This window comes from Hypomesus transpacificus, unplaced genomic scaffold (genome assembly GCF_021917145.1).
Source record: "Hypomesus transpacificus isolate Combined female unplaced genomic scaffold, fHypTra1 scaffold_201, whole genome shotgun sequence".
In the NCBI taxonomy this organism is placed as follows: Eukaryota; Metazoa; Chordata; class Actinopteri; order Osmeriformes; family Osmeridae; genus Hypomesus; species Hypomesus transpacificus.
This window is the reverse complement of record NW_025813742.1, coordinates 46,563-60,431: the sequence shown is the minus strand read 5'-3', so window position 1 is coordinate 60,431 and position 13,869 is coordinate 46,563. Positions and strand designations below refer to the sequence as shown.

General features: G+C 48.9%; 2 protein-coding genes across 6 annotated transcripts; one reads left to right on the top strand and one right to left on the bottom strand.

Annotated features, from left to right (window-relative positions):
* The first annotated feature begins 156 nt into the window (after positions 1 to 156).
* Positions 157 to 4,456, top strand: si:ch1073-143l10.2 (uncharacterized protein LOC565165 homolog). 2 transcript variants are annotated; one of them, XM_047013744.1, is made up of 7 exons: positions 157 to 459; positions 537 to 588; positions 721 to 805; positions 1,009 to 1,082; positions 2,590 to 2,841; positions 3,137 to 3,246; positions 3,609 to 4,456. In XM_047013744.1, exons 1-7 carry the CDS (start codon positions 372 to 374, stop codon positions 3,677 to 3,679), a joined length of 732 nt encoding a protein of 243 aa, XP_046869700.1. In that variant the 5' UTR covers positions 157 to 371; the 3' UTR covers positions 3,680 to 4,456. The 2 variants fall into 2 exon arrangements, with proteins under 2 accessions (XP_046869700.1, XP_046869701.1); XM_047013745.1 differs by having other exon boundaries at positions 367 to 588; positions 711 to 805.
* A 73-nt stretch (positions 4,457 to 4,529) lies between these two features.
* Positions 4,530 to 13,820, bottom strand: arrb2a (arrestin, beta 2a). Of its 4 annotated transcripts, none has more exons than XM_047013740.1 (16): positions 13,591 to 13,820; positions 11,756 to 11,786; positions 11,560 to 11,620; positions 11,372 to 11,416; positions 10,039 to 10,235; positions 9,709 to 9,768; positions 9,281 to 9,348; positions 9,011 to 9,146; positions 8,837 to 8,921; positions 8,501 to 8,573; positions 8,218 to 8,355; positions 7,357 to 7,440; positions 6,964 to 6,987; positions 5,808 to 5,884; positions 5,542 to 5,596; positions 4,530 to 5,384 (listed from the first exon to the last, which is right to left on the bottom strand). In XM_047013740.1, the coding sequence occupies exons 1-16, from the start codon at positions 13,611 to 13,613 to the stop codon at positions 5,294 to 5,296; spliced, it is 1,248 nt and encodes a 415-aa protein (XP_046869696.1). In that variant the 5' UTR covers positions 13,614 to 13,820; the 3' UTR covers positions 4,530 to 5,293. The 4 variants fall into 4 exon arrangements, with proteins under 4 accessions (XP_046869696.1, XP_046869695.1, XP_046869698.1 ...); XM_047013739.1 differs by having other exon boundaries at positions 4,530 to 5,387; positions 13,591 to 13,818; XM_047013742.1 differs by lacking the exon at positions 6,964 to 6,987 and having other exon boundaries at positions 13,591 to 13,817.
* Positions 13,821 to 13,869: the final 49 nt, after the last annotated feature.

Genomic DNA, 13,869 nt, shown 5'->3' with positions numbered 1-13,869 from the left:
CGAGTCTGATAGTTTACCATGTAATTAAGTTAATATAAATACATGTGAAATGTTTCGATAGGACAACTTTGAAGTAGAAAAACTATGTGTAAATGTGTACTAACTAATTGGCAGTTTCATCAGTTTACTAGCTGGAACAGGGTGCGGAAGAACACCTAAAACAAAGTGAGTCAATCGCCCGGAGCTTGGGAACCCTGTGTCACACAGGCAACGCTTCTGAGAAGCGGGCCATTTATTGTTTACGTATTGCAGTCAATCGCTGGGTGGCACCTTAATGCAATGCAGGCAAAGCATCGGGTAAATATTTGAAGCGACTTCAAACTGTGGAACAAGACAACAATCAAACTAAGTAATAACAAACTCAAGAAGCCATGGATTCGTGGAAGAGTCACGTGCGAGCTAGACTGTTTCAAAGAGACTGTTCTCAAAAAGATCCTTTCGCCGGTACATTCAACGAACGTAAGAAGCCTAAACTATTAACTCTAACTCAAACTTGTTAGTGTATTCTGCATGATTCAAACTGTGTCCATCATCAGTGTCCTGTCTTGCGGAGCGGCTTGAATTACAAGAGGAATTCTGGAATGACAGGTATAGGCCTACAGCTACTATAAGTTAACTTTTGGGGTCTTTGCGTCTTTATGCAGTGAATTACAAAACAATTCGGGAGGCACGAAGTCTCATCTACCATGTAGGTTTGATATCTAATCTAGATTTCCATAGCTGCAAGGATGATGTCGGACAAACAGACGCATGCGCCAGACGAGTACAACATCAGCTAAAAGAGAGCGAGCATTTGAAAGAAAAGGTGAGTTTGATGATCACGGTGCTCAGTTTCCATCAGATATTTTAGTTGTAACCTTGCAAATATGGACTAGTCATCCATTCCCTTTTATTTTTTTCTGCCATGTTTGGTTTAGAGTTGGATGTACTTGTCCTGATCCCAGAACAGTTTTCTCCTCCTCACCCTCATTTTACAATTTTCCTCCCTCTGTCCCTCTCCATCCTCAGCTTTCCCAGACGGTGTCTGATCTGACGACCGTCTTGTACCTGAAAGAGGCTGAAATCCTGTACTGGCAATCACAGTGAGTGAGCAGAGTTTACTGGACTCTACTTTTAACCCATACCTTTTGACTTTTGTTACATTGATTTTGTACTAAAGTCAATTCAGCTGAAATGTCTTGTGTACTCATTTCCAACCAGCGGCGTAACAAGGACTTGGCGGGCCCGAGTGCAGATCTCACCAACGGGCCCCGTACCGACCTATCGTCAGGCGAAATTATTGAGTTTTCAGTTTAGCGATGCGCAAGGAAATTTAGGCTACTCATGATGTACAATTAAGGGTAACGACTGCTCCTTCTATGTGAAGATAGATTACGGTTTTCAAAAGTGAACGGCTCTGACTCGCGAGTCTCTGGCTCTAGATTATGCTTGCTACAACACAGAATGAGCATAATGGAACAGTCAGTCGTGAGCCGACGTATCTGCGACGTTTGAAATAGAGCACAGAGATGAGAAGAAAATCTGATCATTTACCGAGGCTTATTCGACGTTATGAATGACGTTTCGATCTGTCATGTGTGCTATCTGGGTACTAGTAAAAAAAAACAGTCACTTCGATGGTGAATATTTGATTTTATGTTCGTTAGATATGCTAGTTTACATTTAGTCTATCTAGCTTTAGCTATTTTCCGACTACATCCTGCACATAGTTTACTATATCTAACCTGGCCGCTGCCTGGTAGCCTAGGCCTATATGTGCATTTTTATGACGTTTAATAGCCATGTCAACTGCATACACCAGACAGTAAATGTTATGTAATTATTAGCCTACCCTGGTGGCTGAGTTTCACACTCATTGCTGTTGCCGGGCTGGGGGTCAGACGTAGCGTCCTCTTCAACACGCTTCGCCACAATCCAAATGAGGATAGTTTTGACAGCTTTGCCACCCTTACATCTTGCTCTTTTCGTTCCTGCCGCTTTCTGGAGCCACTTTTATGTTAAAGGGTATGGCATGGGGTAGCCTAATTCGCTTCAAAACGCTAATGCAACACAACTGTAGTATCCCAACAACTGTCTGTGGTATTCCAACAACTGGATGGGAACAATCGTGTGTGGGTGGGCGGGAATCTTTGACAACAATATTACCCAGACATCCTTGCTATTTTTCGAGGGCAATATTACTTAATAAAAACGACATTTGTTTCATTCAGCAAAAGGCAAATGAGGAAAAATTAATTATTTGCTGTTGTTAACACTGACTGTTTTTAAAATGTTTATTGGGCAAGTGATAGCTCATAATTATGAATAACTGACACCATAATTGAGAAATGTTTGCGAATTGATAAGAGTGGATCATATGTGATCCTCAAGTTTCGGTATAACAGCGGTGCAAGGGGCCTGGTCAGATTGCCTTAAGGGGCCCGGTCAGGTTGTCTCACTTTTACTGTGAGATCGAGGACGGGCCCCCTTTTGCCACGGGCCCTAGTGCAGCTGCACTCCTTGCACTCCCTATAGTTACGCCACTGTTTCCAACGGTTCCAGTATTTTAAATAAAGAATTCACAATAACGGTTTCCTGACGTTCTTTCAGAGTGTCTCGCTATCGCAAAGAGGCTCTTACCCTGGCGAAACGTGCTAACGCCTTGCAGGCTAACCTGTCAGATAGCGAGTTCACGGTGGAGGTCCAGGCCAAAGAGCTGGCGGTGCTGCGGGTGGAGCAGAGGGAGCTGAAGGAGGCGCTAGGAGGGGCCTGGAGAGAGAAGGATGATCTGCTGGAGAGATGGATGGAGGAGAAGAGGGAGGAAGCAGAGAGGGTTAACAAGAATAACGACGTGCAGGACAGGTGACCAGGCACTAACAACTATCCTTTGAACAGTTTGTGTCATATCCACTGTCTATTTACACCCTCATTTGTATGATAAGGCGATATACAATAAATACACACACGCACATACACACTGTAGGGTTTAGAAGTCTTGAGACCACTGGTCAGATACTTATATTTAGCATTTGTTTCGAATGTAACACATTTTTCCATAGCAAATGATCCATCAGTAATGAGTCATGATCACCATCAATGATCCAATCAGTCAGTCAGTGATCGATTGTAGTCAGTGATTGATCGTTGTCCTGTCCAGGTGGCACCGTTTTAGCCGGAGACTGAACAGACATCTCCACAGAGAGATGGGCAAACAGACCTCGACTCCCCCTGGTACCAGCGTGACCGAACCATCACCTGCCTCACCGAGTAAGACATTTCAGGGTCCCTAACATCAGGGGGCGAATTACGGGGGGGGGGGGGGGGGGGGGGTTGACCCCCCTAATTAAGACTAGGACCCCCCAATAGATTTAAAAACAACAGGTCGGGGGGGGGTCGATGCACGCCCTAGAGAATTTGACCCCCCCGATTGTCATTGTATATTTCGCACTCTGCCTAGCATGATGATGAATTAGGTCAATCAGAAGGGATTATCTAACCTCAAGTCATCCAACTAAGTCAGAGTGGATATCTTGTGGACCCAGATGTTTTGTCCACAATAACATTAACCAACATATCTGGTTGCCTAGAAGTGACTTTCTAAGTATTTTTCTTGTGTCCTTGTCTGTCAGACGACTGTCCTGATGTAAACAGAGACCATACAGCAGAGTCCAATGGATCACCACTCTGGAGGCCCAGTTGAAGGGGCGTGGCCACCAGGGGTCATAAAGAACTACAACTCAAAAGAACTACAACTCAACATGGCCAACTTCAGCTGCATTGACCCCGCACCTTACTGTGCTTAACACTTTCTTATAGGCAAATGTATTTTAATGATTAATGATTGTCATGAATAAAGTAAAGGTTTTATTAGATGTTTAAATCTCGCTAAAGGATCCTATTATGTATCTTGTAGCGTTACAAAATTAACATTTTTTGACTTCAGATAACAGTAAAAGCAGGGTGAGGGTTAAGGAACAGGCCCTATCATTTATTTTTAAACAAAAACATAAGCGTTTGTTTATTTAGCCTTTATTAAAAAAGAAAATAAAAATCTTGAAATAAAAAAAATGCAACGGCAAACAATACATTTTCCTTTACCGATTATGAGAATAATCATGGTCATAAAGATGATACAGTAGTAATAATTCATAAATGTCTTCGTTTACATCCCATCCCATCATGGTAATATAATGCCGGTCGACATGATGGCATTGCACAGCTCAGTGGTGGCACTTATATATATATATACTCATATATTCACACTTAGCACGGTTGCTTATAAGTACCCCACAAAATGCACAAAGAGGAAAAAATAAATCATACAAACAGAATCACAGGTTCATAATTCATAGTTCACAGCACCGCCCAAAAAACATGCTTCATCGGTTCTCATGTGTGTGTGTACATGTGTGTGTGCAGGTGTGTGTGTACAGGTGTGTTGTTGGTCAGGTGGGTGGTAACGGTGTGTGTGTGTACAGGTGTGTTGTTGGTCAGGTGGGTGGTAACGTTGTGTGTGTGTACATGTGTGTTGTTGGTCAGGTGGGTGGTAACGTTGTGTGTGTGTACATGTGTGTTGTTGGTCAGGTGGGTGGTAACGGTGTGTATGTGTACAGGTGTGTTGTTGGTCAGGTGGGTGGTAACGGTGTGTTACCGGCCTGTGATGGTTGACTGACATCTGGTCAGGATCCAGATCCTCTAATCAGCCTTGTCTGTAGAGATGTGGGTGGCAGGTCGATCCATGAAGCTAGGGTTTGTGTGAGTGTGTGTGTGTGGAGGGGGGAGGGTAGCTAGGGGTGACTTGAATACATTTGATAACGTGTGGGTCGTTTTAGAGCATGTATGTTTTTGCCAAATTACGTCTCAAGCAGTCACAGATACAACATACTATGTTCCTCTTGGTTCTCCCTGCGTCAGCTTGGCACAATTTGAGATTTGAAAAAAGAAGAATAAAATAAAAGAGAATCTCTCAGGGGCCTCTGACACACACACACACACACACACACTCTCACTGTCTCCCAACAGACCACATCCTCCCCCATCTCCAGATGTGTGAAACAGCTGTTCCGCGACATGGATGGAAACTTCCAGCAACGCTATAGAACAATATTAAGTTAACACTGAAGGTGGTGGGACAATGGCTGTGGTCAGACAGACAGGCAGACAGACAGAGACAGGCAGACAGACAGGCAGACAGGCAGACATACCACGAATGGAACACAAAATGCAGAGGAGCTTCACAGCAGGATCCAAATCCAGCTTCCTCAACATGCCTCCTTCCCACCACCCACAGTGTGTGTCTGTGTGTGTGTGTGCTCTAGCAGTCCTCGTCTTTGTCATCCACCGTTCCTTTGAGCCGCAGGCGGGCGAAGTCCTCGAACACAAAGTCGTCATCCTGGGAGATACTGCTGCTGCAGGAGACAGAGAGAACATGACATCACGCTTAGACGATACGGGAGGAAACAAGGAGATGGGGGAGGAAACAAGGGTACAGAGGGAGGAACTGGAGAAAAAAACACCTCTTAAAAAAAATATATAATTCCAAACAACCTACTGAATACTCACTTTGTTTCAAATTCTATAAGGTTGGTGTCGATGGGAGGGTCCAACTCAGGCACAGCTGTAGGGCAAACACACACACACAATGATATGTCAGGCCGGTGTTGCCACGGCAACGGCCCATCGTCTCCATGGCAACCCCGTGCACGAGGAGGAAGCAGGCAGAGAGTGATGCCAGAGTCCGAGAGAGAGGGGTGGGAGGTTGTCTGCATATAGGAGGAGTGGGACGATGTGTGATGAGATGAAGGATTAGGATAGGGGGGCGACTGTACCTGACTGGGGCCGTGATATGGGCAGCTCTGTGGGCTTGGGGTGCATGAGGACGAAGGGAAGCTCCACTGCCACGTCCCTGCAGACACAGAGAGAGAGAACCACACGTTACCCCCTCCTGAACACACACCAAGCCCTCCTGAACACACACCAACCACAGGGGGAACGTCAGAAACAGCGACCTTTCTGAGGCCCTGATTTGATGTAAACATCCAGGGAAGGATCTCCCTGAGACAGAATAGGCCTAATCCTTCATGCTGTTAGCACAAGACTAGACCTAGTCTGTCCGGGAAAAAACTGAAAATGTAAAAGAATGTTAAAGTGTAACTATAACACATTTGGTGATTAAACCACCTTTACAATCAACAAACCAAAGATTTCATATAAAAACACATGGTTGTATTCAGACCGGCAGGGAGAACACGTCAATGGCTCGATGAGCTGTCTGCAGTGAAATCAAGCGGGACCCATTTAGTCAGTTAAACTGGACAGATCGATTCGTTCACAGTTTGGGTCACCTCGCCCAATCGACTGGCGTCTCATTGGCTGAAATTGACTTGCAGATGATTGGACCATCATCAGGTCTAGGGCTGACAGGAACGTGGAGTACAATTGATGACTGTTGGCATGGCAACGGTCATCAACCATGTATCTAGGCAAAGCCAGTAATCACATGACAGCGATGTGATTGGCTGGCCTGCAAACATACAGAGAATTGTTTTGGATTGGCCGAGATAGTCCACACTTTTCCATCAAAAAAGAATACATGGATTTCAGTTAGCGAGATCAGGATTGGTTTCAAAAAGGTAGGGCCATCTTTTTTACATGTATTATTAAGAAAGTTGGGTTCTAAGTTGCTCGACTGAACACAAACAGAGAAGCAGTGCTCTGAGAAAAACCTCTTAATCATGTGAAGAGTGTTATAAGATCCTCTTCTAAAAACAGCCTATCAGGTTACACAAGTCCCTGCTTACACCCAATGAGAACACACCGTTGTGACAACCAGGAAGGAGGCCAATGAAGGAGCGCACACACACACACACACACACACACCTGGAGCAAGTGTTCAGACCACTACACAAATTAGTTGGGGTGCAAGATTAACAAGGTGTACACACACGCACACACACACAGGTGGCGGCTGAGACGTCATATTACCTCTCCAACACGCCACTCAGCAGTCTGAAGCGACCCATGGGGGAGGGGACGGATGGAGAGACAAACGGAGGAGGAGAAGAGAGAGAGAGAGAAACAAACACTCAACAAGAGAAGGGGAGGGCATGAAATGAGGAGAGACCTCCAGAAAACGCAACCAAGAGGAAAAGGAAGGGAGGGAGGAGAGAGTACACAGCGAAACGCGAGGGGAGGAGGAAGGGAGGGGGCGAGGGGAGGGGAGGGGGGGTGGCAGAGAGAGAGGGAGGAGGGGCTGGTGAGAGTCAGGGTCCAATATGAGATGCAGTGGCAGAGTTGACATACGCGGCTGAGGTAGAGGCACAGTGTTGTAACGGTGGAGGGTGCCTGTGGGGACAGGAGGGGCGTGTGGACACTCACCCTCCGCGCGACACCACCAGCTTGATCTTTACCCTGTAGGACACAAGGATCCCCAGGACCTCCTTGTTGGTCACATCCTTCACACTGACACGCCCACACACAAGGAGAGAGAGAGAGAGAGAGCAGGAGAGAGAGAGAGACACAGAGAGAGAGAGCAGGAGAGAGAGAGACAGAGCAGAAGAAAGAGAGAGAGACAGAGAGAGACAGACAGAGACAGAGACACAGAGACACAGAGAGACAGAGACAGACAGAGAGAGAGAGAGACAGAGAGACAGACAGAGAGACAGAGAGAGACAGAGACAGGGGAAGAGAGAGAGAGGGAGGGAGAGAGAGGAGTGTTAGACAGGCTTTGTAAAACAGACAGTATGTGTGCTCAGCCTCTCCCAGCAGTAAACATTTGCACAAACTGAGTTTGCATGAGTTTGCCATCTTAGCATGTATGAAAACGACAGAGTGATAACTCATATCTCACACGATACCGGGGCCTTCATGTGTGTGTGAGTGTGTGTGTGCGCGCGTGTTGCCTCACATGGTGTAGGAGGCCAGGTTGGTGTGTGTGTGTGTCTCACCAGAGTGTGTGTGTGTAGTATCTGTGTGTGTGTGGCTCACATGGTGGAGGAGGCCAGGTTGGTGTGTGTGTGTGTGTCTCACCAGAGTGTGTGTGTGTAGTATCTGTGTGTGTGTGTGTGGCTCACATGGTGGAGGAGGCCAGGTTGGTGTGTGTGTGTGTCTCACCAGAGTGTGTGTGTGTGTGTTGTATCTGTGTGTGTGAGGCTCACATGGTGGAGGAGGCCAGGTTGGTGTGTGTGTGTGTCTCACCAGAGTGTGTGTGTGTGTTGTATCTGTGTGTGTGTGGCTCACATGGTGGACGAGGCCAGGTTGGTGTCCTCATGTTTCAGCTTGCCGTCCAGGGCCAGCCCTCTCTTCTCTCGGTTCTTATCCAGTGTGGGGGTGAGGGTGTACACCTTGCAGAACGTCGAGCTGGACGACACCTGGTCACTGGACGCCACAGACACAAACACGTCAGCTACAACTATCGCCTTTTAACTTGGATGAAGGGATGTATGGATGAAGGGATGGATGAAGGGATGGACGAAGGGATGGATGGATGGAGTGATGAACGGAGGGAAAGGAGAAGACTCACTCTGCTTCAGCCTGAGCGACTGGACACTTGTACTGAGCTGTACTGAAGAGACAGATGTCAGCATACTGCCGCACTGGGAGACACAACAGCAGAGAGAGGGGAGGGAGAGAGGGTGAGGGAGAGAGGGTGAGGGAGAGAGGGGAGGGGAGGGAAGGGGAAGGAGAGAGGGGGAGGAAGGGGAGGGGAGGGAGAGAGGGAAGGGGAGGGGAAGGAGAGAGGGGGAGGAAGAGAGGGGAGGGGAGGGAGAGAGGGAGACGGAGAGAGGGGAGGGAGAATGTTACTTAATTGAAATCTTGTGTGTACGAACCCCATCCACAGATCCACAGGAAGTCATACCTGAGATCTTGACTCTCTTCACCGTCTTGGTGGAGTTGTTGGTGACGTGAACGTTCACACTGATGGGTTCTCCGTGATAGTACAGCTGGAGACACAGCACACACACACACACATTAGCAGGTGTGAGGGAGTGTGTGTGAGTGAGTGTGTGTGTGTGTGAGAGTGTGTGTGTACCTCCTTATCCAGAGAGGCCTCCAGGTGCAGGGAGCGGTCCGACATGAGGAAGCTGCGGGTGGTCTCCACCATGGGCTGGGGCCCCGGCTTCTCTGGAGCATACTGCACCTTCCTGATCACCAGACGCACAGAGTTCCTGCTCACACACACACACACACACACCGAGGTCACGTGCATGTCAGCTGATGCACACAACCATTACAATCTCATGCACTCAACATGCCTCATCATACACACACACACACACACAGTACTGTAAGTTTGTTTTACCGTTTGTGGATCTTCTCCTCTATCGTTTTGGCACAGAACGCTCTGATCTCAAAGTCAACTCCACACGCCTGAGGACAGCAGGGGATGGGGGAGAGGAGAGAGGGAGAGGAGAGAGAAGAGAGGGAGGGAGAGTACGAGAAGAGAGGAAGAGAGGGAGACAAGAGCAGGGGATGGGGGAGAGGAGAGAGGAAGAGGAGAGAGAAGAGAGGGAGGGAGAGGAGAGAGGAAGAGGAGAGGGAGAGGAGAGAGGAAGAGGAGACGGAGAGGAGAGAGGAAGAAGAGTGAGCCAAGGACAACCAGGAGAAAACGGAGCACAGGCCTAACAGGGTGTCTGAGTGTGTCTTTGAAAGAGTACTACTGTGCAGGTTTCAGTGCCGTTTTCAGCATTGGTAGTAAGAGAGGTGTGTGTGTGTGTGTGTCCACCTCACCTTCCCAGTGTCTTCCGGTCCAGGCTGTAGAGTGACTGAGCAGGGCAGGTTCTGAGGAATCTAGACGAGACAGAAACACCCCGACAGACTATTTAATACGACAGGTAAGGACATGGCTTCCCTTTAAAGCGACATTTACAGCGTGTAGCAGAATCGAGGTCTGTGTTGTCTTATCTTTCAATTATGTCATATCACGCAAAGTAGGTGTGTGTGTGCGTGTAGGTGCTCACAGGAAAGTAGAAGGGGTGAGCTTGCTGGGGTGTGTGTGTGTGTGCTCACAGTAAAGTAGAAGGGGTGAGCTTGCTGGGGTGTGTGTGTGTGTGTGCTCACAGTAAAGTAGAAGGGGTGAGCTTGCTGGCCCAGCTTCTTCAGCAGCCTCTCCTGCAGGCGGCTGTTGGGCTTGCGCTCCTCCGCGAGGGGGGGGAAGGCCTGGAAGGTGGAGATGTACAGATCCTTCCGGAACGACAGACCGAGCACGTCCAGGTCCTCACGGCCATACCGGAACGCACAGGTCAGGGTCACAAAGACTGGGATGGGGGAGAGAGGTAGTGAGGAAGGATGGGAGGGAGGAGGAAGAGGTGGAGGAGGAGAGGGGGAGGAGGAGAGGGGGAAGTGGAGGAGGAGAGGGGGAGGAGGAGGAGAGGGGGAGGAGGAGGAGGAGAGGGGGAGGAGGAGGAGGAGAGGGGGAGGTGGAGGAGGAGAGGGGGAGGAGGAGGAGGAGAGGGGGAGGTGGAGGAGGAGAGGGGGAGGAGGAGGAGGAGAGGGGGAGGAGGAGGAGGAGAGGGGGAGGAGGAGAGGGGGAAGTGGAGGAGGAGAGGGGGAGGAGGAGGAGAGGGGGAGGAGGAGAGGGGGAGGAGGAGAGGGGGAAGTGGAGGAGGACAGGGGGAGGAGGAGGAGGAGAGGGGGAGGAGGAGGAGGAGAGGGGGAGGTGGAGGAGGAGAGGGGGAGGAGGAGGAGGAGAGGGGGAGGTGGAGGAGGAGAGGGGGAGGAGGAGGAGGAGAGGGGGAGGAGGAGGAGGAGAGGGGGAGGAGGAGAGGGGGAGGTGGAGGAGGAGAGGGGGAGGTGGAGGAGGAGAGGGGGAGGTGGAGGAGGAGGAGGAGAGGGGGAGGTGGAGGAGGAGAGGGGGAGGAGGAGAGGGGGAGGTGGAGGAGGAGAGGGGGAGGAGGAGGAGAGGGGGAGGAGGAGGAGGAGAGGGGGAGGAGGAGGAGGAGAGGGGGAGGTGGAGGAGGAGAGGGGGAGGAGGAGGAGAGGGGGAGGTGGAGGAGGAGGAGGAGAGGGGGAGGTGGAGGAGGAGGAGGAGAGGGGGAGGTGGAGGAGGAGGAGGAGAGGGGGAGGAGGAGGAGGAGAGGGGGAGGTGGAGGAGGAGAGGGGGAGGTGGAGGAGGAGGAGGAGAGGGGGAGGTGGAGGAGGAGAGGGGGAGGAGGAGGAGGAGAGGGGGAGGAGGAGGAGGAGACGGGGGGAACAAGACGAGAGGGGGAAGTGGAGGAGGAGAGGGGGGAAACAGGAGGAGGGGGGAAACAAGAGGAGGAGAGGGGTTGTAGGAGCAATATGATGATGTGTTGGTTTAACGAGAACACCCATGAAGATTATCCAACAGGATTTGCGGACGTTAGGCAAAGATAAACAATTGCACAGTGGCTGTGCTATCTGGCAGCTAGCATACCTTTCCTGTCTTTCAGGTATTCAGGGTCAACCAGGATTACACCATCTACAGAAACAACAAATGAAAGAGAGCAATGTTGAAATCGTTACTCTTGGGGACGAAAAGGGAACTAGAACATTTGAAACGCACACGCGCACACAAAGACTGACCACAGATTCCTCATCAAACGCATGGCATTTATTACTTACCAACCGGATCGACCTGGTCAAGATGATCCACGAAATCTCTCTTTCCCAGGTATACCGTGACCTGTTACAGGGAGACAGAGAGGGGTGAAGAGAGAAGGGATGCAGGTAGAGATTGAGGTGTGGGAGACCCTAAAAGCAGGTAGTCGGGTGTACTACTGAAAACCAAGGCCTTAACAGGGATCACATGATGGCTTACCTTGCAGTTGGGGCTTGACTTCTTGAAAACTCTGAGAAATGAGGGAGAGAGAGAGAGAGAGAGAGGGAGAGAGAGTTAGGGAAACAGAAAATGCAGAGTGCGTGATTTTCACACCTCTCTCCATCCACTCTGACCTCCAGTTCATCTCACTGAGCGGTAAATCGAGGCCCACCCAGTGTCCTGTATCTGGACAGGAAGTTCTCACACACAGCCACTTCCTAAAGAGTGATCACTTCCTCTCAACGCCTACGTCACAACTACCACAGCATATTGAAAACGGCATTGTGACAAATGTAACTTCCTCGCACGGTCCGGTTGTCAAAACACACGCAAGAGGAAGTAAAGGGGTTTGGATGTCTATGAATTTTCTAATGGCAATGTGTGTGTGTGTATGTGAGGAACTCAAGGGTGACTTCTTCAGCACACACGCTCAGACTGAATCTCCTTGGCCTAGACCTTTGCTGTCTCTTCATTTACAAGCCTGTGCTACATTTCATACCTGTCCTCCACCACCCCGAGTCCCTTAACACACACACACACACACACACACACACGTACACATGCAAGGCTAAACTCAGGCCTTAACAGTTCCATTTATTTCACCCTCAAACTTGCAGCCAGAGGACCTTGAAAATTAACACAACACACAGAACCTGCACGCAAGGGACGACACAAATCCCTGTAAGACCTCAACAAGCTCTACTTTTGAGATTGACATGGAATTGTATCAGCCTTTACTTTTCTCTGAGGCAAAGTAAACTTCACGTCCCCAATTTGGGAGAAAGGGTGATTGAATCTCTCTCCGCGGAGCAAAGGCGACGCATGGACGGGGGTTTATAACACGGTACTACACACAACGGTGTAACATCCGACTACTGTTTTAATACTGACACTAAAACTGCATACAGTACGACAGCGAAGAGGGTCTGCCTGCGATATGAAGGACGCCATGTCCTGTAAACAGTCATGGACCACTGGCATTCGACAACATACCAGCATATGTTGGTCACGCGTGTGACACATGATTGCAACTGCAATACCATACTGTAAGCTTGTTTGTTTACATTTGCATTCATTTACTTCACCGCGTTTGAAAAGGCACTACCACTGGCCATGATACACAAATCGATACGCAAATCGTACGTCAAATATGCGTCACTGATAAAGGCTTGTGTTTCCTAATCAAGGAAATAATTTAGATGATACCCCAATAATTCGAGGTCCGTGACAACTAAAATTGAAAACTATTAATATATTCACATGCCTTTCTAAGAATCTGGCTTAGGTCAGGGAATCGTTCTGAAATTCTGTAGTCTTAATTACGGGATTTTGGCTAGCTAGCTAACCCCACAAAAAGCTGCAAATTGTGAAACCTGTTAGCTTGTACTTATCTAACATCACAGCGAGTCAGTTGTGATATCAAATATGGTCATATGCCAATTAAAGAGCAAAGCAAACAATCACAATAATTTGCGTTAAATGGTTTAATGCAAGCTAACGTTCACCCCACCCAGCTTGCTGGATGTGCTACTAGCTAGTTAGCGAATGGGGGTGTTGATCTCAAACATATTTGCCAGCAATACCTCGGGCACAAATAATAAAGAAACCAAGCACAATTTGAAACATTCCACTGACCAATTTTGGCTACCTAACGTTAGCAACATAACACGCTTTTTTAGAGATTCTTAGCGAGGTAGCTACTCCTGGTTGCGAGAGGCTAGATAGCAATAATTCCATGCTCAAAAGCTAGCAGAATAGCTCGGACACGGGAGAGGAAGCTAGCCAGTAGTGGCAACAGACAAACGAGCTGTAGTAGTCCCGTGAAAAGTGAGTACCTGGTGCCCGCCTTGTCCCCCATCTCCTCGGCAGGCCTTCGATATAAGGCTCGCAACAGAAAAGGCGGTAGCTACGTAGCACAAATCTTTATATATCTTTCCAGTGTTTTTCTTCGAATCCTGTCAAGTTACACCTGCAAGCTAACTAGCTAATCTACTGTCCGGTTCGTCTCGTCTTCCGTGCTTTTCGCTTCCGCGAAGGCAGGACGACCCTTGGAATGTTGATATGATGCGCGTTTTTGGAGGCAAGTGCTGCAGCGTTGCGCAATAGGTTTGCAT

Excerpts from the sequence above, each read along its gene's own strand:
- si:ch1073-143l10.2 (XM_047013744.1), top strand. The coding sequence starts at position 372 with ATGGATTCGTGGAAGAGTCACGTGCGAGCTAGACTGTTTCAAAGAGAC. Across the intron at positions 589-720 it reads GAGGAATTCTGGAATGACAG|CTGCAAGGATGATGTCGGAC; the intron begins GTATAGGCCTAC and ends AGATTTCCATAG. Across the intron at positions 1,083-2,589 it reads ATCCTGTACTGGCAATCACA|AGTGTCTCGCTATCGCAAAG; the intron begins GTGAGTGAGCAG and ends ACGTTCTTTCAG.
- arrb2a (XM_047013739.1), bottom strand. The coding sequence starts at position 13,613 with ATGGGGGACAAGGCGGGCACCAG. Across the intron at positions 9,147-9,280 it reads GAGGAGAAGATCCACAAACG|GAACTCTGTGCGTCTGGTGA; the intron begins GTAAAACAAACT and ends GTGTGTGAGCAG. Across the intron at positions 8,922-9,010 it reads AGGCCTCTCTGGATAAGGAG|CTGTACTATCACGGAGAACC; the intron begins GTACACACACAC and ends CTGTGTCTCCAG.